Raw genomic sequence first — 27,500 nt, forward strand, 5'->3', positions numbered from 1 at the left:
TTGATTTTATAAACAAATAATATTACAAAGTTCAACCTTGATAACAGCTTCTCACTAAAAGTTTTAAGGTGTTGCCGATGAATTATACAGTGGATTGCTAATTGATGAAACGCTTCTTTTTCATATATGATTTCAAACCTGCTTGGACAACCTATCGTAGACTCGTGCACCTTCAGTTATGCACGAATTTACGCAGCGTTCGACTTCATAGAAATAGCAAATATGGAAAAGCATGGCTATATGATTCAAACATTCGCCAAGGGGTTTCGGGTTCAGACCCATTGCAGAACATTTTGGGCAAGTCGCATTTACTACAACTTCGGTCTTATCTGTACTTTGTGAGAGTTATTTGATAGTTAGAAACTGTGCGGAATCCCAATGTGTGTGCATTTTTATACAGAGTGGTACAAAATTAGGCTGAAATTTACCATTTATTCTATCACAAAGGATAGAGTTTTAACCTCGTGAATGTGCAAAGTATCTGTCCTCAACATTAACATATTCCTGGAGTCTGCCACCCACACTACGACACGCAATAATGCACAGGTTTAGACTGATGTTGATTTCCTGACAGGCCTTCGTAATGAACCCGCATAGTTAAGGCAGAGTGCATGGCTTTCTTTCGTATGCCTTCTTTCGCAGCACTCTAGAAAAAAAGTAGAAGGGCGGAGATCTGGGGAACGAGGGCAGTCAATGCTACCACGTCGCCCACCCTAACTCCGCTGGGAACTTTGCACTGAAAAAATTACGCACATGAATTGCATAATGAAATGGTACCCTTTCTTGTTGGCATAACACACTACCAAGTTCGGGCGTAACCTGCATTGTGGACACCTACTCCTAGCGCAACATGTCAAGGTAGTTGTCACCATTAACTGTTTTATCAAAAAAGAAAGGCCTAAAAACTCCTGAGCATGACAGACCAGCTCTCACGGTGACACTAGGTTGTGTCAGGTATGAGTTTTCGTCGCAGTTATGCCTGTTGACATGATCTGACAACTTGAAACAGGCTTCGTCTGACCAAACAGTCTTATCAAGGAATCGCGGGATTTCACAAATCTTATTCAGTATGATTTCTACGAACTGCGTAGGACGATCTGGATAATCCTCTGTCAGGTGTTGCAGGAGTCTAGGTCGGTATGGCTTCAAGCTCAGTTTTATCATGAAACGACACAGGGACCTTCGTGCCCAACTAGCCGACGCTCGTCTGCTAAACGTCATAGGGTTATTTACAAACGCCAATGCTACCTGCTTCTCATTTTCCTTAGTGGTAGCTCTCGTGGACGTCCGGATTTCGGGACGTTCTTTACTCAATCTGTCCCCTCGTATTTGTCTCATCTTGAAAGTCGATTATCATAACGGCAGATCAGTGTAGAAGGTTTCTTTCCCCTTCTGGTACACCATTTCTGCATTTTCAAATTTACAGTAATTTTTTAGGAATCACCTTTTCTCGTTATCTCTTGCCTTGCCCTCAGTTACGTCTCACAACCTGATAAAAAAAAGACAACTGTCAACCTATTTTTACACCATACATATGTATATATGTATGCATGTATGTATGTTTAAATGTATGTGTGTGTATTTGTGTGTATATACATACATATGTATAGGTGGTGGGTTAATGCGTATATAACTGTCTCCGTTTCTTTCTTTACATTCACACCGCTTTAGAACAGTGCTATCTATGTCCCGTAAATTAACGACTGCACAAATAGATATCGATAAAATAAGCAACAGATAAATATAGGGTACTGGACTCAGTTTAATCGAGAATACCCATCAAAAGTTGTGCGCCGGTATGGCAGCACTGCAGTAATTAAAACCAACAAGAAACAAAACTAAAAATTTATTAACCTCAAACAAAACCTTACTCTGTTATTGGAAAAATGCATTGGATAAGGCAGCCCTGAGTATAAAAGCACAGATGGGTGGTCACAGCTAATTTATGGTTTGCACTATAAGGGCAGGTTAATATAAGTAACAACAACAATAACGCGGGTGCCCCTATACAAACATACTACTGTTGTTTTCTGGTACAAATTAGTGGTTATTCTGTTTAATATCACAATTTATGTTTAATATCTCCACTAATAGGCGCAGGAGAGACTGTGTGGTAAGTAGCTTGCTAACCAACCACATGGTTCCGGGTTCAGTCCCACTGCGTAGCATCTTGGACAAGTGTCTTCTGCTATAGCCCCGGGCCGACCAATGCCTTGTGAGTGGATTTGGTAGGCGGAAACTGAAAGAAGCCTGTCGTATATATGTATATATATATAAGTGTGTGTGTATATGTTTGTGTGTCTGTGTTTGTCCCCCTAGCATTGCTTGACAACAATGCTGGTGTGTTTACGTCCCCATCACTTAGCGGTTCGGCAAAAGAGACCGATAGAATAAGTACTGGGCTTGCAAAGAATAAGTCCCGGGGTCGATTTGCTCGACTAAAGGCGGTGCTCCAGCATGGCCGCAGTCAAATGACTGAAACAAGTAAAAGAGTAAAAGAGTAAAGAGTAATCATTAATAATATGATTTATGTTAGTATATTTCTCATTACAAACATCCAGCAACATCCAACGATAATATAGAACTCTTCGTTGTGTTGGACATTAATAGAATAGTCTATCGTCCAAGAAATAAGAGATTGAAAATTTATCTAAACTATCTGGTGAAGGCACATGGCCTAGTGGTTAGAGCAGCGGACTCGCTGTTGAGGGATCGCGGGTTTGAATCTCAGACCGCGCAATGTATGTGTTTATGAGCGAAACACCTAAGTTCCACGCGGCTCCAGCAGAAGGTAATGGCGAACTTCTGCTGACTCTTTCGCCACAACTTTCTCTCACTCTTTCCTTCTGCATCTTGCCGCTCACCCGCGACGAACCGGCGTCCCGTCCAGGTGGGGAACATATACGCCACGGAAACCGGGAAACCGGCCCTAACGAACCAGGCATGGCTCGAGAAGGAACAAACATCTAGTATAGATAAAACAATTCAGTTAATACAGTAAGGAAAATGTATAACATGGGAGATTGCGATGCTAAGAGATCTGTGAGTTAATAGGTAAAACGGTTCCCTTGAACGTAGTGGATATAGGAATCAAGCTATATCTATGACCCTCTTCATGTCTTTTGTCACAAACATTTATTTATAATGTATAGTAAGTATTGTTTTTTCCTTTATTTGAAACTATAACTAAAATAGATATATTTTCTCAACGCACTTCTATTTTAATTCCTAAATTACTTTTAATCCGTCAGGGAGTGGAGTCTGAGAGTTGTGCCAGTTATTCAGCAGCCTTAGCGAATGGAAAGCCTATATTTACATCTCCAAATTCAACTCTAGCTGATGGTATGTGTTAATGGAATTAATCAAATTGATACTGTATATTAAATGTGTTATTCAAACTTCTGTTAGGTTACAAATATTACTACAACGCAGTTAGTAACGTACATCTTGTATTAGTAAAATCCAAAATATAAGTTAACCTTTCTTGACTTCGATGTCCTTATGATGACTATTTTATAATTTCTATTCAGTAAGAAGAACTCCTCATCAGCCTCTGGGATTTTCAGATACCTGAATAAAATTATTCATACGCTACTTCTGATAACTACTTTTTCTCCTATTCGTCACCACTAACGCACTATCCCCCCACACGCTTTCATACACACACATACACACACACACACACACACACACACACCACACACACACACCACACACACACACACAAACGCATATATATATATATATCCGGCATTTGCACCAGAAGCAGTTTAGATTAAAATAGCCATCTATGTATCATACTTAAATCATCATGGAAAAGCAAGTTTACTGCAGTATTTGTCCGGAGATTGCATCTCTTATGGACATGGAATTTTTTTTTTAAACCATATGTATTAGTGCTAACAATATATCACAAATGTAACAGTGCAGTGACTTTGTCAGTCGCACGTACTCATTCCTAATCGCGTACTAATACAAAATCCGTTGCTACAGATATAAGTAGCATTAGATCAAAATAGGCAGCTGTGTATCATACCTAAGTCAGATACCAAGCAAAAAGGCAAATTGATTTCGGTATTTGTCCCTAGATAACATCCCTATTAGACGTATTATACTTAAAATCAATTACTGTCTTGAATATAGATGGAGAGTAGAATATGGCGAAAATAAAGAAGCATTGTTTTTTTTATAAATCAAACGAACAATCGAAGCTTAGTGGCCCACGTGTGTTGGTTGTTTTCCATGTAGTATATGGTTGTTATGGTATACTACATTATGTTGATTATTTGAACCAGCACTGTTTTTGTAAATTTAGCGCTTTATGAGTGTCCGGTGTATGCAATTAATTACATTTGGTTTATACATCCAGAACTCGGTTAATTATTAAGTATATCCAAACATTTTAAGACAGTTAAGTAAACATTGGAGGTAGATTCTGCTGCTATTTTTAGAATAAGTGATTGTTTAGAGGCTTCTTTATAATGCACATCACCAATATGTGCAGAGAGAGAGAGAGAGACAGAGAGACAGAGAGAGAGAGACAGAGACAGAGAGAGAGAAAGAGAAGAAATGATTAAATTCATTGAGATTACCACATACAATTAACCAGTTTATGCCAGAATAAGAATCGTAGTCCACAACCAGGCAGGTGGTATGTTGTATCTAGGGGTAAGGTTCTGAACATACCAATCATTTATCCGGCTATCCATATATCTATATGGTTACATTACAAGAACTGACCTGAGGGTATCGCAACAACACTCGAAGAATAAGTATAAGATATTTGAGAAATATTGACCTTAGTTATTACCGTAATTCATGCTATTGTTTCTCTATAGGTATGATTCAACTGATTAAAAGCTTATATATAAACCTGATTTATATATAAAGCTGTTCGCAAAAGAGAAATAATTACAGGATATAATTGCCAATACTCATATGGCAGGCGAGATAACAAAATTGATTATAATTCTCAACATAAAAATTGATAACCTGGTTGTCCATTTAGCACTAAATACTAAGGCACGGAATTCTCTCGATAACAATGACATTCGAATCCCCAAACTGAAACAAACTTCCTAGAAGTAGATAGGTACCACAGGGTACGAAACAACTTAATACAATTCATGATGGTTATTGCAATAAATGCTATTATTCTTTTACAAACATGAGAGAGAAAGCAGGCCTAGAACTCATCTATAATTTTAACTCGTATAATCTCTTCAGAATATAAAAATAATTACATAATATAATTGCCAATATTTATTCATTTGAGAACAGATACAACCAAATTGATTAAAATTCTGGGCAACCAACCGATAGCTCGATGTCAGCTGTCACATTCGACGAGCGTTTCGCTAGCATGTAATCCATAATACAAATACATCTGGGAGCTTTACTTTGAAAGAAATGAATCGCATCAAGCTGGCTTGGTTCTAGTCATAGAACATGTTTTGAAAATTTTTCAATGGTTTAGAAAGAAATATTTTCTGTATTGCAATACCATGTTCATCCTTCACTATCAAATACCTGTTTACTAAATTTTGTTATTCCAGGTCTTGCTGTTCCAATTGTTGGTTTCAATGCTTTTGCTACAGCCAAGAATATAGTGGACGAGGTGATTACAGTCAGGTAAAGAAACCGATTGTGTAAATGAATGCTTTGTATTTTACAGTAAGTTTAAAGACATATTTAAGGCTAATGCTTTGCTATAATATATATAGGCGTAGGAGTGGGTGTGTGGTAAGTAGCTTGCTTACCAACCACATGGTTCCGGGTTCAGTCCCACTGCGTAGCACCATCAGCAAGTGTCTTCTACTATAGCCTCGGGCCGACTAAAGCCTTGTGAGTAGATTTGGTAGACGCAAACTGAAAGAAGCCCATCGTATATATGTTGATATATAAATGTATGAGTGTGTATATGTTTGTGTGTTGGCAAAAGAAACCGATAGAATAAGTCCTGGGGTCGATTTACTCGACTAAAATGCGGTGCTCCAGCATGGCCACAGTCACATGACTGAAACAAGAAAAAGAGTAAAATAGTATAATCTGTAATAGAAGCATAGCAAAGAACATTGAAACATTATGTTAAATGCCATTGAATGAGAGCAATTTTAACGGGTTTGTGCATTCGCTGAGGTCAAGGAAATGCAGCATTTATAGGACACATGTAGGGACAAGAAAATACTCCTGTGTGCATTTAAGTGTACATATATATGCGTGGATAGTTGTTGCCCCCTACCACTTGACAACAGGTGTCGGTTTGCTTACAGTCCCATAACTTAGCAGTTATAGAATTAAGATAAGGATTTAAAAATAAGTATTAGGGTATATCTTATCGCCTAAACGCTTCATTGTGGTGTCCCAACATGGCGGGAATCTCTCTCTCTCTCTCTCTCTCTCTCTCTCTTCCCCTTCTCTCTCTTTCTCTCTCTCTTCTCCTTCTCTCGCCCCCTCTCTATCTATATATATATGTCAATACACACACACACACACACACACACACACACACACACACACACACACACACACACACACACACACACACACACGCACATATGTATGCATTCATGTATGCATGGGCTGATGCAAGATATTGTTACTCTGATAAGGAGTGAATGTACTAGATGAATACATTTCACCTTGACGACAGATAAAGGGCACACTGATGGCTGATTTCCCATATCAGCTTTTGGTCTGTCTTAGCAGAGAAAAACACGCGCCGCCACAAAGAGTTAGCAAGTGCGTGCATACACACACGCACACATACACAACACACACACACACACCTCCCCACTCTCTGTTTCTCCCTCAGTCCTTCTCTTTCACCTCTCTGTCTCTCTTTCTCTCTCTCACTGTCACGTTTACACGCTCTTAGGAGTCTAAGTTGATCTAAAAATATGATACACACATCATACATGCACACACACACACACACATACATACAAACATATTTATATGCATACATACATACATATGTACATGCATACATACACATATACATACATACGTATATATATATGTATATACATTCATACATACATGTATATATATATATATATATATATATACATTCATACATACATACATACATACAAACATACATATTAACATACATACATACATACGTATTGCAAGCGCACACATACTTACGTATGTCGCATACAAAAGTATGTATGGAATAACTGGTATTTGGATGGAATGGTAGGGTGATTGGTAGGCGTTAGAGAGGGGTGTGCACATATTGAAATACCAAAGTCGAAAGTACATCTACCATGATAATGGTTGTAGAGAGAGAGGAAGCAGAAGAAAAAAAGAGAGGAAAAGAAAAAAAAAAATACAGAAAGAGATCAGGAAGAAAAGACGGTCGGTCGGTTGGGAGGTACTGTAAATAGTGGTTCCTCTCTCTCTCTCTTACATATATCTATCTAGAGATACGCATTCTTGAACCGTACATTCATGCATAGATACCATCAGGAGCACCTGCTAGTCATTCATCTTTCAACTGACAGCTAGCGTGGAGTGAAGAGGAGGAAGAGGAGGAGAGGGAGAGAGAGCGAAGTTAGGAATACGGAATTCGCAGAAATACGAAATACGATACTCTGCATATAATATAAAATGCGATATACAATATGCAATATGCAGTCATGTGCGTTGCAATGCATATCGATAAAAGTGCTACTTTAGTGTAGCGCATTCACAGAAGACAATACCGTCGCCATGAGAAAAATTCTGTCATCCGCTCATTTAATACGATTTAACGACTAGCAGTAAACATCACCATTAAAATGTTGCAGCAATAATAATAATAATAATAATAATAATAATAATAAGACGGGCTACAGCAAATATTCTGCTCAGTACTACAGATTTGTCTGGCAGTTGTTTGACCTTAACCATCTAAGCATGTCCCTTAGTTGCTGACGATAGGCGCATCTCTAATCACAAGCAGAAGTAGTGGGGGAGAATCATGGCCATGTGTTGAGAAGAATTCTGTAGGGTTTGGATAATTCACCTCTGGAAACATGGGTGTTTCAACATCCTTGAACAACCCTTTTTCAGAGACCTTTTGAGCTGGAAGGGCTAATCGACCTGAAGGAAATTGTAACTGGGCCCCACCTGCAAGGTCATGCGCTGTTTATCTTGATACGAGATCACCATTCTGCGACCATTTGGTTGTGATGCATGTGCCTGGTGTACCATTATCAGACGGGTAGTCATGATGGGTATACTGGACTTCATATATTTTACCCTAGTCACTTTGATGGCATGCATTTCTCTCTCACTCAATAATAATAATAATAATAATAATAATGATAATAATAATAATAATAATAATAATAATAATAATGATAATGATAATAATAATAATGATAATGATAATAATAATAATAATATAATAATGATAATAATAATAATGATAATAATAATAATAATAATATAATGATAATGATAATAATAATAATGATAATGATAATAATAATAATAATAATAATGATAATGCTAATAATAATGCTAATAATAATAATAATAATAATAATAATAATAATAATAAATAAGCTAAGTTTAGAGCAACTTCAAAAACAGTATTATTAAGGACAGCTAAGATTCTGAGGAAGGTTCTTGGCATCTAAGGTTACTTGTTATAGCCCGATGTTAGGAATAGCTTCTAACAACCTAACCTGTGGTGCGTACATGAAGTAATTACAATGATGATGATCCTTGGGTGATGGAGAAGTCGATTGCTTCAACCTCATTGCTCAAGTAGTACTTATTAACGCCAAACGGATGAGAGGCAAAGTCGACCTCGGCGAAATTTGAACTCAGAATTTACAGATGGACGAAATGCTGTAAAGCATTTTGTCCAGCGTGCTAACGATTCAGCCTGCTCGCTGCCTTAAATAATAAGACACCAGCTGTGCGTGCCAATGGCGAAAGTCACTATGCAGAGTATAAAGTCTAATGCATAATTCATTGTGTAGTGTGTAAACTGCTATGTTCAGAGATGACAGCTTTTAGAGTACAAGAATTCACAAGTTTGAGTATATAAGAAACGGAGTTATAGAGTGCACAATCTTCGGATGCAGAATATGTGTCACAAACTGCATTACATAAAGACGAAAAATAAATCCTGGTCGCCAAGAATATCTAATAGGGTGCTGTGATCCAGTCAACTGTAAGGGACGATTCTTGTCACTGTTCAAATGAAGAAAATAAAAAATAAACAAATAATGATAAGCGAATAACTCCACCTGCTTGAATGGAGGAGTAGAGATGCAGTTAAATGCCCTCACAACAACTAGTATCTTTCGAAAGAGCTGCTGTACAGAGCAAAAGTACAAGTGGAAAAGAATATGCACCGGGCTAATAGAGACCCTCTTAAGATTTGTTTCACAGATAATCTACTTATATGCATTCATACTCTGCAAGTAATACAAATAATTTCGAAGTCACTTTCAATTAAATTATTGTGAGTGTGTGTGTGTGTGTGTGTGCGTGAGCATGTGCATGTATGTGTATGTGTGTGTATGCGCATGCGTGTGTGTGCATGTGTGCATGTTGTAAACTGGTGTGCGATTCCACCAATAGCTTGACTTTAAACCTAGATTACTTGTACAAATTAATTGTTCCCGAAATTATTTTCTTCATACAAAGGGAAGGATTGTCTTATAATGTTATAGAAAGTAGAAAGCTCTATCTATGGAGGAAATAAATCCCAGTTTTATATAATAAATGTGTTGAATATTCTATACTAAAAGATCCCTTTTATATAAACATTTTCAGTGAGAACTACATTGCTTTATCCATTCTGAGGCTTGTAGAACAGGAAAAAGCAGTGGTAGAAGGGGCTGGAGTCGTTGGACTGGCTGCACTATTACAGGGTAAACAAGAAGAATTGAAAGGCAAAACGTGAGTACAAATCAGTTACTATCTCAGGCACATGCCCACTGTCTTGTTAGAGGTTAGAATAACCATTATATGGACTCCTCCGCATTAAGCTGGTATTTTATTCTATCTGCTTCGGAAGGCTAAAAAGCAAAGTTGACTTCGGCGGGATGATGCTCACGCCTGGAATGGCGTTAATCGTAGTTATGCTTAATCTAGGTCAATTTGGTACAAAAAACTAGCATTTTTTGTGTGCAGTCATAATAGAATACAAAATATCGGTTTGTATAATATTTGTAATGTATTTACGAACATAGAACAGAACTAGCTGTTATATTTAGTCGCAGGGAGAATACCCAAAGAGACTAATACAGAGGGCTTCGCTCAGAATATTGGTGTATAATGTTTCTACCTAATTTGATCCCCTCAGAGACGACTACCTGGAACATTCCCGGACGTAGGTCAATATATATAGATGTGCTAATATATTAGCAAATATGTCATTGTATCAAGGATGTTTTAACACATCAGGTAATGGGACTGTATATATAATAATAATAATAAAAACATTGTGTACAGTGCTCAGGTGCACTACAATATGTGGAATGTAGCGCAATAACAACAATTTGTTAGTATTTTAGGAAAATTCCAGACATCAGAAAACAATGTTTCGATTTATTTGTAATTATTAGAACGATTTTTCGAGTTTTATCCGATATCTCTAGATGTAATCATACCTGTAATTACATTCCCTTTACAAAAAAAAAACCCTGGTTGTATTATGTGAATATATATATGGAAGCATTTACTGGTTTAATGGAAATACATCAATGGTTTTTTGAAATAAATAAATGTATAATACATCAACATAGCGAAAAAGTAATACAATCTATAAATCTGAATGTGGAATGAAACTCAGAAACTACAGTTATGCAAGAATACTATGAATACCGGATGTCACTAGAAGATTATGCACGGATGGAAGTAATTACATTTGCAGTTTGTTAGCACCTTATAATTATATAACCTTAATTGCTGTCTAATTATAGAAGGTAGAAGGCAGCTAAGGTTAAAAATTGCAGTGTGTTAAATATCATTTCAGCTCTCTCAAATTCTGCCCGCAAACATCGACACAAAAATAAAGGAGAATACATTAAAATGTCCGTCTTTATGCTTAATATTTCAGTTCTTTTAAAGAATAAAATCAGTCAATGTTGTATTTTAACAGGGTTGTTGTGGCTTTGTGTGGTGGAAACATAGACACACCAGCCTTAGGAAGAGTTATTGAGCGTGGTCTGGCCGCTGATGGACGTTTGATCAAGTTTGTTGTGACGGTCAGTGATCGACCAGGTGGGATTGCCGACTTAACTCGGCTTATTGCCAGCATTGGCGTCAGGTAGGTTATTTTATTTTCTCATGAGAAGAAACAGCAACAACAACGTTAATTACAACAACTACAATCACCTTAATAATATTCATTATCATCATCATCGTCTGTTATTCTTGTCACCCTTAATATCTACGCGCGCCAATGAACCCTAACGTAGTCTCACCAGCCTTGCCTATTTCTGTGCTTCCGTTTCAGTTTCCGCAATTTTATTGATATTATCTCTTTCTCATTTTGCATTTTCTCTGCCAAGCAGGCCTAACTCTTCCGCTGATACCTTGGACTGGCTATTCTACTGATTGGCATAATAGTCTTTCATCAAGCTGTGGCTGAAGCACATAACCCAACCATTCCCATCCCATCATGTTTTTTTTTGTTTCAGTGTATGTTTTTCATGTCTCGAACCACTTTATTTCTCATTAACTCTCGCTATTTGTTTCCCAAGATTCTTCGTAATGCTCATCTGCTTCAACAACTTCGTAAAGACTCTAAACAGATTAGCTTAATACCATTGCTTTACCATGATTCTTTTCCATACATTAAAGCACTTCTTACAACAAGTACCCTATGTGGTTTAATTTTCGAACGACCCACCAACTATTTGATTTTCACCCATTTGAGAAACACTCCTATTGCTTGATTTCCCGTCTTACATATTTCATTAAACACATTTTCTAAAGACCTCCTACGCCCTGTAAAAGGTCCAAGATATCTAAGCGTATTTTACTTTTCTAGTAGTGCCCATCCAATGACATTTCTTTTATCGATTTGCGCTGTCTTCATAGTTTTAGTTTTAACGAAGTTCATTGTTAAACCCTGACCCACTTTTGATTATTTCATCACCACTATATATCATTCTTTGTAATTTGCATATATCATTACTAAGAAAACCACAATAGGGTCCCGTTCTTGCTGCTGTGTGATAGCTCCTGTGACTCAATGACTCGGAGAGCTAAGCTAACTGGGTGCAAGTACATGGTAGAAACTCCCATGTTGAACAGGTGAAAGGATAGACGCTAGGCTACTATGATGCATCTCTTCCAAGAGATAGATATGGGTCTGTGCAGGGCCAATATGGCGGCCTAGACAAAGAGAAGATACAAATTCCGTCGATAACATTTGAAAATCGACAAGACATGAGAAAGGAATAGCCAGCTCAGCGTCGAGAAAAGAGTAAAAACGTTGTCGATGGGCCTATGCTTTATAGAGAACGAAGGGATTAAACATCCAGCATGTACTTTCCACAAATCCATTCAGCTCTTTGTCTTCCATCTCCGATTGTTTCCTTTTTGACGTCGTTTACTGGAACAGCAAACAAGGGAGGTTATAAAATACCTACCTACAGTAATCCACTCCTGATTTCAAATTCATTTGAACGCTTGCCGTTTACGCTTTCTTAACATTTACTTCCTCGAAGGAATCTATCTATTATATCGATATAGTGTCACAGCAAATCATTTGCAGTGGAATTTGTGTCGAGAGACAACACTTTCCAGTTTGGGATAACCCCTTTATGTAAAGAGGTTATCCCAAACTGGTTCATCTAGCTAACTTCTTTTTACCTCTACGTATGTCCATAGCAACAGCCTCAGTAGGTCGGCTAAATAAGACGCGCAAACGTCCCTGACAGTGAGGCGGTGTCGATAAAATTTAGAATAATATGTGATAATAGCACCTTCGGTGAAAGTTTCAGATGTCTATCTTAACTAAGAATCCATGGCTTCAAACTTGGGACGGTAGCTTAATCAATGAGGGATATAGCAAACTAATCCTCTACGTATAATGTGAGTAAATAAACTAAAGAGCCCTGGACTAGAGCAAGGACGAGTGTTAAAAATACTGAAATACGTGTTCGAACAAAGTGTTTAAACATTGCGGAAGGAAAGTAGATAGAAAGAAATAGAGATGGAGCGATAACAAATTGATATACTGGCTCACTGGGAAATCGGACATGGATCGATGAATATATAAAATTTAATACGACGGGAAGTAATATATTTTTGATCTCTGTAAGAGAATGTAATATTGGGTGTGATAGTGTCGGTTTGACTCGGAAGAAAAAAGAAAAAACTTATTATCTAAATGAAACCATTTAGCTAATGGTAGAATGCTTTTAGTGAAAGTTGTAGCTCAGCAAAGCAACATCATCTATATTATTGTTTGTTACGCATCAATAAATAATGCAAGTTTTAAAGAGAAAGATTCTTTCGACCAATTATTGCAAGGTAGAGCTGATAGTATACCAGCAAGTGATATGGAAATTGTGATTTAAATATGAAAGTTGGGAGTAGCAACGAGGTTATGGAACAAACAGCATAGGTTTGGTGATGTTAGTGAATATGGTGTAAGATTGACCAGCTTATATACAACCAGCAATCATATCATAGGACGTAATCTCCTTAAAATCAAGGATATTCATAAATGCATTTGAAGAAGTCCTGGTAAAAACATCGTTATCCAGAGATCATATTTGGTAAATCGATAACGTAAGAAACCAGAGATCTGAGAATATATCGAAGTACTGATATAGGAAGTATTTATCGATTAACAACAGGTATAGTTCAGTTAAAGCTGAAGATTTCAGAAAAAAAAAGGTGGGACTGCAGGTTTGATACCGAAAAACTGAAGGATGTTCGAATAATTGAATGCTGAAGTTGGTTTTAATGCCTGAAGTTTTGACCGAAAATGCTATAGAAATCAATGGCGCGTAGAGGAATGTAAGGAAGTATACCATAACGTAAGCAAAAGTGTTCTGGGTAGAAGAAAGACAGCATGAAGAAAATGAATTACGAATGAAACATGGTAATTCACTGAGGTACGAAAAGAGCAAAACTATTTGAAATTGGGAGAGGAAAAAGATAAATCTTAAAGTGGAAATAGCTAGATATTGGTGTCGCAAAAGAGATGAAGCGGTGTTCGAGAAGGGATAAAAGAAGATACTTGGGAGTGAAAGATGGCTGGAAGGAAAAGTTGGTGAAGCAGTTAAGTTATATAATGCAGAAGACAGTAGAGAAATCAGAAATCTGATGAAATTATAAATAAGATTACAAAACAAAGAGAGGAAATAAAACTGTGTTTAGTATTGCCGAAGAGGTGATAGAAATCTAATATAAACTCTTAAGAAAGGAAGAACATGTTAAATGCAATCTTGAGCAAGGTAGTAAATAAGAAAAATGCTCTGATAACTTCTGAACCAGATGGGATGGAAGTAGATGGACATAAAATATTTGTTGAGGAAATAACAAGAGACATCGGGCAATTATAAAGCGAAAAGGATTGGGATGGAATTTCAGGAAAAATGCTAAAAACTGATAAACACGTAATAGAAAGAGCGATACTGAAGTTGTTTCATAATATATGAAAGATTGAAGAGATACCTGATGATTGGAAGGCCGGTGCAGTGAAGAAGATAGCAGTAAAGAGTAACCTCAGAGTGTGTGATAATTGGAAGTTTATACCACAGAGTAGTATATCACAGGAGTTTTTCAGTTGTGTAATCCGGAATAGGATACAAATTGCATTGGAATGAATACTAAGAGGTGACCAAGCAGCGGCTGCGAGGTTGCAGTAACCAAATGTTTGCTCAGGCTCATTGTAAAACATGTTGAATTCAGATAGCCAGTAATAGTGATTATGTTAATATCTTCGCTAAGGGCATCTTTATTAATATCTTCCTCCTCTCTCATCTCGTTATCAAAATATTCAACAATACTGAGTCATCTAACACAAACACTTCAATAACAGCACCTCTGCTATTTCATTTCGTTATTCTTCTCAGTACTAATCTATCTGTTGTATCTATCCATTTATCTATTTTATTCTATCTATCAATTCTATCTATCCATTTATCTATCTATCTGTTTGTCTATCTTTCTATCCATTTATTCATTTATCTATCCATCCATCTATCTACGCACACATACACACCCACACATGCACACATATACACACATACGCACGAATGTACAAAGATATCCACATGCACATATATTAATTAAAATACAAGCTGATAATGGTCATATAGAGCCATATTGTTCACCTTTTCATAGTGAAGCTCATTGTTTATACAGCAATATAAAACAACTTCATGTTAAGTAAACACATCTCGTATGAATATAGGTTTCCCTTACATGCATACGGCTGCTTCTTCGTGGTCGCACGACCTGCTAGAAATGCCCGTTAAATCACCTTTCCGCTTCAAAAAATACATTGGGTTGTTAAAGATAGACAATAACCGAAAAACAAAACAAGATGGGATCGTCACGACTGGAGTGTCTTTCGAACATAGATCTGTTTGATTAGGGCTCATCTGGGATACAACAACAACAGCACCAATACATTAATATATTCTTCTCATTATAGATACGAGGCTTGGAATTCTGGGGAGGTGGGTTAGTCGAATTAATTGACCCCAGCGACCCACTGGTACATCTTTCATCAACCTCGAAAGTCAGAGTTGATTCCAGCAGAATTTCAACTCAGAACGTAAAGAACCGGAAGAAATGCTAAGAAGCATTTTATCCGGTGTGTAGACGATTCGTATTTCTTTATTGCCCACAAGGGGCTAAACATAGAGGGGACAAACAAGGACAGACAAAGGGATTATGTCGATTACATCGACCCCAGCGCGTAACTGGTACTTAATTTATTGACCCCGAAAGGATGAAAGACAAAGTCGACTTCGGCGGAATTTGAACTCTGAACGTAACGGCAGTCGAAATACCTATTTCATTACTACCCACAAGGGGCTAAATACAGATGGGACAAACAAGGACAGACAAACGTATTCAGTCGATTACATCGACCCCAGTGCGTAACTGGTACTCATTTAATCGACCCCGAAAGGATGAAAGGCAAAGTCGACCTCGACGGAATTTGAACTCAGAACGTAGTAGCAGACGAAATACCGCTAAGCATTTCGCTCAGCGTGCTAACGTTTCTTATTTCTTTATTGCCCACAAGTGGCTAAACATAGAGGGGACAAACAAGGACAGACAAAAGGATTAAGTCGATTAGATCGACCCCAGTGCGTAAGTAGTACTTAATTTATCGACCCCGAAAGGATGAAAGAGAAAGTCGACCTCAGCGGAATTTGAACGCAGAACGTAGTGGCAGACGAAATACGGCGTGCAAACGTTTCTGCCAGTTCGCCGCCTTTAATCATGTTGACGATTCTACCGGCTCGCTGCCTTACACAATTTAATATAAATGTTCCATTATATAACGATGTACGAAGAAAGCTCATGATGCGTTTTTAAAAGTGCATTCTTCACGGTATCAACATTTTTATAATGTGTTGTTCGATCTATTACTTACCCTTTCATAGGAAAACCATCAGAAGAAAAAGTCGCCTAAAAATATAGATATTTTCTAAAACATAACTTTTAAAAACCTGTCGATTTATATCCCAAGACAATAGAAAAATTCAAATTTATTAATTTTAGTTAACGAATTTTTAGAGAAAAGTTTTGAAATCACCTATCATTTATCGATTTATTTCGGATATAACATACTTCTCTCCATATAACACACTCGTTGTAACAATTTTTTTTCTCCCCCTATTATTTTTATGTTAATGTTATACAAAAAATCAGATTTATGTTGTCATAAAATCGAGCATATTAGTTTTATGTGACATCATGACCGAGAAGAGCTCAGTTGATACGAAAATAGCTATAAAATGGCTACTGTACTCTTGCTTTCTGTTTACCTTCAGCTATATCTCAGGCACTAATTATATTTATACTGTATTGACGGTACAGAAGGTTCAAATATTATCACTGCCAACATCTTAAGAAAGACATTTTATTTTGAAATATTCTTTAGCTGAAGAATGCTGAGGAATACAGGATTAATAAAAGAGGCCGAATGAATGCAGTCTTCAATTCGATTTTCGTGCCTATCCTCATCTATGGTCATGAACGTTGGGTAATGTCTGAAAGAGTACGATCCCGAAAACAAGCGGCCAATACGGGATTCCACTGAATGATCTCTGGACTAACGTTACTCAGAAGGGTGCGTAGCTCGGAGATCGGGAAATCGCACCCGGTTGAGTCGCTACTTCTCGGCATTAAGAGGGCACAACTCTGGTACTATAGACGTGATTAGAAGGCCGCAGTGAAAAGTTGCCAGAAGGATTATTGAAGCCGAGCCAAATAGCGGGAGACCAAGAACGAGATGATTAGATAACATCCATAGTCTCAGTTAACCAAGCTTGGAAATCCTGAAGGAAAGTGTAAAGAAGGTTTCTTCTGATAAAACCCTATGGAGGAGATGCCTGAAGATTCTACCTCAATGACTCTCCGAGGAATAGTGAGCTGAGAAAATTTATAGATGGATGGATTCGGTGCTGGCGTCCACACGGCCAGCAGTTATGTGGAGAGGGAGAACGATGATCACACCGACACCAGTACTCTAACAATGGATGGATTGTTTGTAAATGCATTCAAATAATTTTCACTTGCTAGCTTTTACTCTTATAGCTATCATATATGCATGTTTGAATGATGAAATGAGAGCCAACCAGTTATTTAAGTTGATACTTCTCGACCCGTTAGACATTTTTATCGTGCATTAATGTAAGAAGCTATATTTCTTAATATATTCTTCGGCAAATACGCACATATACGCATCTAGCTACATATACAACAGCATATATATAAAAGATTAATACATACGAGCCGTCCAAAAAATTCTACACGGAGACTCGGTCTGCAACAAATGACAATTACATTATTATCATATCCCACGCAACTGTCTTAAAAAATACGAAGGCACATACAACAGGCAGACGATGCATCTCCAGTAAAAAGTAAGCGGGGTTGGAATCTCTTTCATCATAAATCTACTTTGAATGAAAACGGCTCTATATCTAAACAACAATAAAAGGTTTTATATATATATATATATATATATATATATATATATATATATGTACATGCGTACATGTATATATATGTCTGAGGAATCAGCTTCTAATCAGCGATTTCGCAGAAATAGTTTTAATTAAATCCGAAGCATTTATCGGTTCCCAAACATTATTTTAAGCTTTAATGTTGTCTGTAGGCTATGGGTAAGTTTTCTGACATTGGTAGCTTCGATTTATCAAAGTCATGAAGGGCGCTACATGATGTAAGCAAACCATTCTCAGTTAATTGACATTTGCCTTTAGGTGCAGGCGTGGCTCGGTGGTAAGAAGCTTGCTTCCCAACCACATGGTTCCGGGTTCAGTCCTATTGCATGGCACCTCGGACAAGTGTCTTCTACTATAGCCTCAGGCCGACTAAACCCTTGTGAGTGGATTTAGTAGACGGAAAAAGAAAGAAACTCGTTATATATATATACAACGAGCTTCTTATATATCAAATTAACTGAATGTGATAAAAATCCAAGGCTGTGAAAAATTTCAGAACATTTATAAAGAGAAGTTCTTACAGCTGTTTCCGGGATATTTTATATATCTCTTCATCGAAGACGGTGCGAGAAAATGGTTAAGCAATAGTTATTCTAGAGAAGATATAAAATAGAGAGCATATATATTTATGTGTGTGTGTGTCCGTGTTTGTCTCTCGACCATCACTTGACAGCTGATTTTGGTGTGTTTATGTCCCCGAAACTTACCGGTTTGGCAAACGAGGCCGATAGAATAAGTACTAGGCTTACAGAGAATAAATGTGTTGATTTCTTCGACTAAAGGCGGTGCTCTAGTATGGCCGCAGTCAAATGACTGAAACGTGAAAAAGAGTAAAAGAGTAAAGAGTGAGAAAAATATATTGAGAATGACTGAAACATCAAGGAAAATAATGTAAAAATAAAAATATAAATTAAGAATTAATTTCACAAAATTTTTATTAAGATGTATTTTGTATTTATTCAAATAAACTCAAATAAATTAAAATTCTGTTGAAACTATAATTAATTAGCAAATAAAATATTCCACATTTGATTAGATCGACACTAGTAAGCAACTGGTACTTTTTATCAAACTCGAAAGAATTTGGAATTAATTTCACAAAATTTTTGTTGAGATGTGCTTTGTATTTATTCAAATAAACTCAAATAAATTAAGATTCTGCTGAAACTATAATTAATTAACAAATAACATATTCCTCTTTTGCAGTATCAAAGAAATTTTCCACGAACGTGCGTGGTTGGCATCAAATATGTTTGCTGTGAAGGTAGGAGAAATATCTTTTACTTGTTTCTGTTATTAGACCGCAACCATGCTAGAGCATCGGTTTGAGGAATTTTAGTTGAAGGAATGAACCACAGTACTATTTTTATGCCCGTTATTTATTCTATCCGTCTCTTTTGCCGAACCGCCAGGTTACGGTGACGTTAACACACCAACAAGTGTGGGCACAAACACAGACACAAACGCACACACATTCACAAACGTGAATACATAGATACACTCACAAACACACACACACACACGCGCGCGCGCGCATACACACACACAGACACACACACACACACACACACACACACATATATATATATATATATATATGCTTGCTCGTGAGATTAACGTGCAAGTGGCTGAGCACTCCACAGACACGCGAACCCCTTCACATACTTCTCAGGGAGATTCAGCGTGACACAGAGTGTGACAAGGCTGATCCCTTTAAATACAGATACCACTCATTTTTGCCAGCTAGTGAACTCGAGCAATGTGAGATAAAGTGTCTCGCTCAAGGACACAACGCGCTGACGTGAATCGAACTCGCGAGCCGAACACACTCACCAGGCTTGGTTGTATGGTAAGAAATTTACTTTCAAACCACATAGTTTCAACTTCAGTCCACTGCCTGGCACTCTGGGTTGGTCACTTTTTCTATAGCCTCCGGCCGACCAAGTCCTGTGAGTGGTTTTGGTACACGGAAATTGAAAGAAGCCCGAAATCATGTAGGTACAATGCTAGCTTCATAGCCAGTCACGCTTGCGTCTATCATTTTTATTTAATGCTTGATTCATCAGCCTAAAAATTAGTATTAAGTACGCAGTAATTGTCTTCGAAATATGTCTGTCTCTCTGTTTTTTTTTGTCTTCATGTCTTTTTCTCTGACTCTCTCTCTCTGTCTCTCACCCCTCCTCTGTCTCTCACACCTCTTCTCTCTCATCCCCCTATCTCTCTCTCTCTCTCTCTCCTCTCTCTCTCTCTCCTCTCTCTCTCTCTCCTCTCTCTCTCTCTCCTCTCTCTCTCTCTCTCTCTGTAAATATAGTTATATGTGTGTGTGTGAGAGATAGATAGATATAGAGATATATAGATAGATAGATAGATAGATACGGAGAGACACATGGCCCGAAATTCTGGGGGAGGGCGCCAGCCGATTAGATCGACCCCAGTACGCAACTGGTACTTAATTAATCGACCCCGAAAGGATGAAAGGCAAAGTCGACCTCGGCGGAATTTGAACTCCGAACGTAAAGACAGACGAAATACTGCCAAGCATTTCGCCCGGTTGCATGCTAACGTTTCTGGCAGCTCGCCGCCTTAAAGAGATAGAGCGTATTAATTGATTCGAAGATTCCTTCAATATCTGTACATTTTGTTCCTCAGTAATGACAGTCTTTGTGGTGTGTAATATATTTCCGATTGTTAATCAACCCCAAGTCAAGCCTTTTATTAATTATTTTTTTTTTAGTTCTGAAGCATACTTATTTTTAAGACCAAATTATCTTATGTGACATTTCATTTTTAAGGCGCTTGTGTGTTGCTTGAAGATTTCTTTGCAACACTTTCCCTAACGTCGAACGGCCATCTTTTCCAAGAAAGAATATTATCGTAACTCTTGCTTTTATGGTTTTGTTGCGATAATTGCTTTTTCTATCGTTATTTTCTGTTGACGGTAACATAATTTCCCCCCTTGTTATAGTGTTCCAATTGATGTTTCCATTCTTTAAGCTTCAATTTAATTGAGTATGAACAATGAGTCGATATGCAAAAATATCATCGAAATTTCTAACTTTATATTAGCACGAAATATGATGTTAACCTTTCCTTTCATCTTAATCATGTATTAGCGTGGTATATGCTATTAAACAAAACAGCTTTGAAAATTTCCGGCCTTAATTCAAAGTATAATCAGCTATATTCATAATCATAGAAGATATCTCAGCATTTTGGTTCTGTTGTTTTGATTCGGATTTCTTGCTAGCATCTTATTTGAGCCTTTCCCCGTGATAAGTATGGCTGTATAGTTAAGAATCTCACTTTAAAACCTTGCGATTCCGGGTTCAGTCCCACTGCCTAGTACCTTGGGCACGTGTCTTCTACTATATTCCTGGCCCCAGCAAGTGGATGTGGTAAACGGAAACTGTATGGAAAGCCCTTTATATATAAATGTGTGTGCGCGTGTGTTTTTGCTAGTTTACGTCCCCATAATTTAGCGATTCAGCAAAAGACCGCGATAGAATAAGTACCACACCTGAAATAAATATTAGAGCCGATTTGTTCGACTAAGACCTTGAAACCAGAAACCTAGTATCGCTACTATCCAATGATGGAAACACGTAAAAGATGAATAATAAAAAACAATTCTTACTGTACGATATACATAAAACATAATTTATATATGTGTGTACTTGCGCGCGTGCGTGTGTGTGTGTATTTGTACCTGTTCTACTTTTGTCTAGACATTACGTGGTGATTGTAAATGAGTATCATTGTCATACAGGTGAGGTTGTTTGTTTCCAGTCTTTCATGAAAATAACTGTTCAGCAATAGGCAAACATTATTTGTTTGGGAAGAGGTGAGAGTTGGTGATAGGAAGCGCATCCGGCTATAGAAAAGCTCCAAATGCAAGGATGGAAAAGTGGATGTGAAATGGTGATAGTTGTAGACGTGGGACCCAATTTCAGCGATACTTTGGCCATTACAGACTGAAATGAATTGTTGATAACAATATATCTTTCTGGACTCTATATTTTCTTCCTTGCATGAAAAATAAAACACCATCTTTATATGTGGTTTTATTCAGTGGCATCGCCTTACATTTCTTAATTCCTCCCTCACTGCATGCTTAAAAGCCTTTCAAAATTTTACCTCAATCATGGCCGTGTCGTTAAGAAGCTCGCTTTGCAACCACGTAGTTTTGAGTTCAATCCCACTGCATGGAACCTTGTGTAAGTGTCTTTCATTATAATCCCAGGCCGACTAATGCCTTATAAGTGAATTTGAGAGATGGAAACTGTGTGGAAGCTATCATATGTATGTACATGTGGTATGTATTTTTGTGGTTGTGTATATCCCACGCACTGCTTGACAACCGGTGTTGGTTTCTTTGCATTCCTGTATCTTAGCGGTTTTGGCAAAAGTGATTAATAGAATAAGTATCAAACTTTAAAATATATGTACTAGGGTCAATTTGCTCGATTAAACTCATCATGGCGGAGTCCTAGCATGGCCGCAGTTCACTAACTGAAACAAGTTAAATATAGAATATATATATTATTGACCATATATACCTAACGTATAACACAAGTGTATTAGACGGTAGGCTGCGACATGGCGCGGTCGAGATTACTCGAAACCCGGGTGTTAAAACACCCTGAAAGTTATGGAGAGGTGAGATAACTTACTGCAAATCTCATCGAGAAGTGATGGACATCGATGTTCCGCCATTTTTGTGGATTATCAACATCACCTATCCGAACTGAATTGGACATGAATCATAACGCCATTTCACGATTTTTATCTATATAATGTGAAAGCTATGTACTGGTATGCTCGGGCGATGCATACGTAAGAATGAGTTCAAATATGAAACAGAAGTAGCACTAGTGTAATACAGATTGTCGACTACCCTTTTACTCTTTTACACGTTTCAGTCATTTGACTGCGACCATGCTGGAGCACCGCCTCTAGTCGAACAAATCGGCCCTACGACTTATTCTTTGTAAGTCTAGTACTTATTCTATCGGTATCTTTTGCCGAACCACTAAGTTACGGGGACGTAAACACACCACCATCGGTTGTCAAGCGATGCTGGGGGGACAAACACAAACACACACACACACACACACACACACATATATATATATATATATATATATATATATATATATATACATATATATGACGGGCTTCTTTCAGTTTCCGTCTACCAAATCCACTCACAAGCAGAAGGTACTTGCTCAAGGCGCTACGCAGTGGAATCGAACCCAGAACCATGTGCTTGGTAAGCAAGCTACTTACCACTTAGACACTCCTACGCCTACATATACTTAACGGATAATCTGAGCGTGTTTGCTTGGAGGCTGTGAAATAGCGTAGTCGAGAATACTCTCTCAAAGCACCGGGTGTTAAAACACCCGAAAGTCTTAGACAGGTGAGATTACTCACCCTATATTTGATTCATTATTTTTGCAGAAACTTATGTTCATTTGGTTTTCTTTTCCAGGTGAAAATCATTGCTGAAACTAAAGGACCAAGTCATACAAAAGAGCTGAAGGATTTACTTGCCCTTTACTACGATGAAGTTTTTTGGGGAAATAATGTTCACTAGAAAGGGAAAAGGGAAATTTTATCAGTTCTTCTTTAATCGAACCATTATAGAGATAAACTCACAATTAAAATAAAAAAATTAAATTGAAGCTTTTTTACTTTCAAAGTAAAAAAATTTCACCGGAAGATAAGTTTACAAAGAAAATACCTATCAATAACTCTCTGGAAATCCCTTTTTTAACATTATAGGTACATGAACTCACACAACCATACAAACACTCATTCACACACACACACATACATATTGTACATTTATATATATATGTGTGTGTGTATATTTATCTATATGTGAATATTTATAAGTATATAGATGTGTGTGCATGTATTTATATATATGTGAATATTATTGCATGTATGTATATGTACGAGCGTGTATATAGTGTGTGTATATATATGTGTGTGCGTGTATATATATATATATATATATATACATGCATACATACACACACACACACACACACACACACACATATATATATATATAAGGTAGCAAATTTTGCTAAAGTAGTCGTTTTGACTGCTTCCTAGCGTGTAGAAATTGCCTGATATAGGTAATCCCTCTTTGTGGTTTAAATGTACACTATTTTATATATATACATACATATATATATATATATATATATATATATATATACACACACATACACACACATATACGTATGCACATTGTAGCATTGGAAGTGTATAAGCAAAAACAATTACTAATTCTTCCAAATATGATAATTTCAGAACGTACAGTTTGTTATCTTGTAAACTAATTTTCTACTGTATCATGGGAGCCGAAAAAATCCAGGTCACATGGTTCGGTATTTCTATCATGTACACTAATTCAATTATTAGTTAACATAGTAAATATTGTCTAAAAGGATTATTGCGAGCGTCTGAAAATCTAACTTCTTCAATATTGTGGCTTGGTGATCATTATCTCAGTCTAAAGTAAATGATTATTTACATTTCAACAACATTATATTGTGTGTTTTATCAACAACCATTCGGAGGAGGGGTTGAGGAGTGGTGAAGGAAGGTATTTGAGTGTATGGCGGCGAATGTATGTGTTTGTCTGTAGCACATAAGAAATAAAACAATTATTTACACTTACAGTATTGTGTTTGTAGTATTTCTGATAAAACATTAATTAATAACAGGATCGATAATTACTAAATTATTGAATTCAATAAATATTGGTTCTGAAAGGAAAAAAAAAATAAATGAAATATAAATTGTCGCTTATTTTTGTTGAAAAGTCGAATTCCATTTCAATTTTCGTTTATTTCGATTATGAACCTCCGACAGAATAGAGGTATAGTTTTTGAAACGCGCCTTATTCTGAGTATTAAATCAAGGAAATTCGATTGTGTATTTCTATTCATTTCTTGCACTTTGTTCTACTTTAAAGAAAACATTAAGATTTATTGTGAATTCTCAACGAAATGGCATGGTTAAAGCTTTGAGTAAATCAAACGTTATATTACATGGGTAAATGCGAGCATGAAAATTAATATTCTTAAGATTATAAACCTGGAAAAGTACAGGACAAATTATTACACATGTAAAAGTATAGGACAAGCTATTATTTCTAGTAAAGTAAAGAATAAGGAACTTTTTACTTATTTTATTGCAGTAAAGAATGCCAGTTCTTCAAATTTATCACTCTTTACAGTTCTCATCTTTCAAATTTATTATACAAAACTGTTCAGCTAATCTTTTAGTTTGTCTAATTAGTCACTTTTTCTGTATTTAAGGTAGTCAATTAGCCAAATTCTACTTAAATAAGTATAGTGTTATTTGTAAACTATAATTTAAAATAAGTTTTAATATTCAAACTTTAATTTTAGCTGCAATATTTTAAGTAAAAAGTTTCTTATTCTTTACTAGAAGCAATGCCTTGTCCTATACTTTTACAGGTGTAATAATTTTCCTGTACTTTTCCAGGTTTATAATCTTAAGAATGTTACTTTTCATGTTCGCATTTTCCATGCAATCCATGATTTTTCCAGGCATTACTGTTATAAGATAATTAATAATGTGTCAATGAATAATTTAAGATTTTACATTATAAAATACTGAACGATAATATTTCAATTTTTCCATGTAAGTGATGATAATATTTCAATTTTTTCCATGTTTAATTTAAATATATGTTGTGATTGAATTATTTGATATTACTCATCCACACCAAATTAACGGCAGGGATTTTTACCATGTTCTTAGTTGCACCATGGCTCACCAAAAGTTACAAACAAGGCCTAAAAACCATCAGTTACCAGGGTCACCTAATTTTTGCGACATTAGGAGGTCACAGGAACTCATTCAACCTCCCCCCACAAAATTCCAGTGATTCCGGGATTGGTGGGGAACTCCCACCTCATTTTTTCCGAACGAAAATAAGAAATTTGCAGCATCTTAGGAGGTCAAGATACTTGATTCCACGCAAAAAAATTATTTTTTTTTTAGTGAAAATCGTGCGAGTGTTAATGTAGAAATTTACCAAAATGTTATTGTTATTTAGCCTCAAATCAACCCTGATGCGGCAAACCTGTCATCAAAGTCATTTCAGCCTTCAGCAAAGCGTCTAATTAGGGATAATCTAGACAGACGAAATGCCGATAAGCATTTCGACCAGTGCGTTAACGTTTCTGCCATGTCGGCGCCATAGAATTTAAGCATTCATTTTAGAAATATATTCTTTATTCTTATTGCTTAGGCGTTACTTCTTACTTCCTCACTTACTGACATTAAATTTCGTAATATTTTACCTCATAACTGTTTATCTACTAATGTTTGTACAATGCGACTAACGATTCTGAATTCCTCATGCATTTTTCTATTATTTAAGCGTAAGAAAAGTATACTTTTAATTGAAAATTTTAAAATTTATGTTAGTTGAAGATGAATATCTGCCTTACTGCCCACTTGATGTCTGACATATTTTGATGTAACTTTTATTTTCTTTCTGAACTAAATCTCAAACTATTTATGCCAAACTGTAGCTGAGGAGGTGTCCTCTTTAAAACTATATTAACAGTTTGCAATTTAGTTGAGAACTAAATTAGTGGTGAAGCTTGAAAGCTGCTGCGATTGACGAAATGGTGGACTTAAGAATATATTCAACCACTACTGTGGTTGAATGATTCTTCAACGTATCTTGAAGCTTTTAGTCAGTTTTCTTTTAGAGATTGTTTAGTAACAAAACTTTTAGAATTAAACTATATTTATTGCATAACATATTTATGAAATGATGGTAACATTTTAATTAACTAACGACAAATATAAATGTCATTATTAGGTAACTTAAAGTTATTATTCCGGAGGTTCAGTTGCCAAGAAACTGGCTTGATCGGAGATCGTGTGTTCAAGCTAAAATGATTGCAGCGTGGAAAAGACTTATTTAGCTATTTAAAACACACACAAAGATTCGCTGAAGTATTTATCATTTTGTTTGTTAGTGATCAGGTCATAATTGGTGCAACGAAACATTTGACATCAAATAATATATGTTTAAGTGAAAGCGGTAAGCTAACAAACGTTAGCATGCCGGGCGAAATGCTTAGCCGTATTTCGTCTGTCTTTATGTTCTGAGTTCAAATTCCACCGAGGTCGACTTTGCCTTTCATCCTTTCGGGGTCGATAAATTAAGTACCAGTTACGCACTGGGGTCGATCTAATCGACTTAATCCGTGTGTCTGTCCTTGTTTGTCCCCTCTATGTTTAGCCCCTTGT

The 27,500-nt window shown here is 36.6% G+C and overlaps 1 protein-coding gene across 2 annotated transcripts in view; it reads left to right on the forward strand.

Annotated features, from left to right (window-relative positions):
* Positions 1 to 23,893, forward strand: part of LOC115214097 (L-threonine ammonia-lyase-like) — a 79,542-nt gene extending 55,649 nt beyond the window's left edge. For both annotated transcript variants that reach the window (XM_029783150.2, XM_036504803.1), the window contains exons 8-13: positions 3,252 to 3,342; positions 5,556 to 5,631; positions 9,784 to 9,909; positions 11,114 to 11,281; positions 19,392 to 19,449; positions 23,677 to 23,893. In XM_029783150.2, coding sequence (XP_029639010.1) covers positions 3,252 to 3,342; positions 5,556 to 5,631; positions 9,784 to 9,909; positions 11,114 to 11,281; positions 19,392 to 19,449; positions 23,677 to 23,781 — 624 coding nt within the window. In that variant the 3' untranslated portion in view covers positions 23,782 to 23,893. The remainder of the gene's footprint in view (positions 1 to 3,251; positions 3,343 to 5,555; positions 5,632 to 9,783; positions 9,910 to 11,113; positions 11,282 to 19,391; positions 19,450 to 23,676) is intronic.
* The last annotated feature ends 3,607 nt before the right edge of the window (positions 23,894 to 27,500 follow it).

Source organism: Octopus sinensis, linkage group LG7, assembly GCF_006345805.1.
Source record: "Octopus sinensis linkage group LG7, ASM634580v1, whole genome shotgun sequence".
Classification (NCBI taxonomy): domain Eukaryota; kingdom Metazoa; phylum Mollusca; class Cephalopoda; order Octopoda; family Octopodidae; genus Octopus; species Octopus sinensis.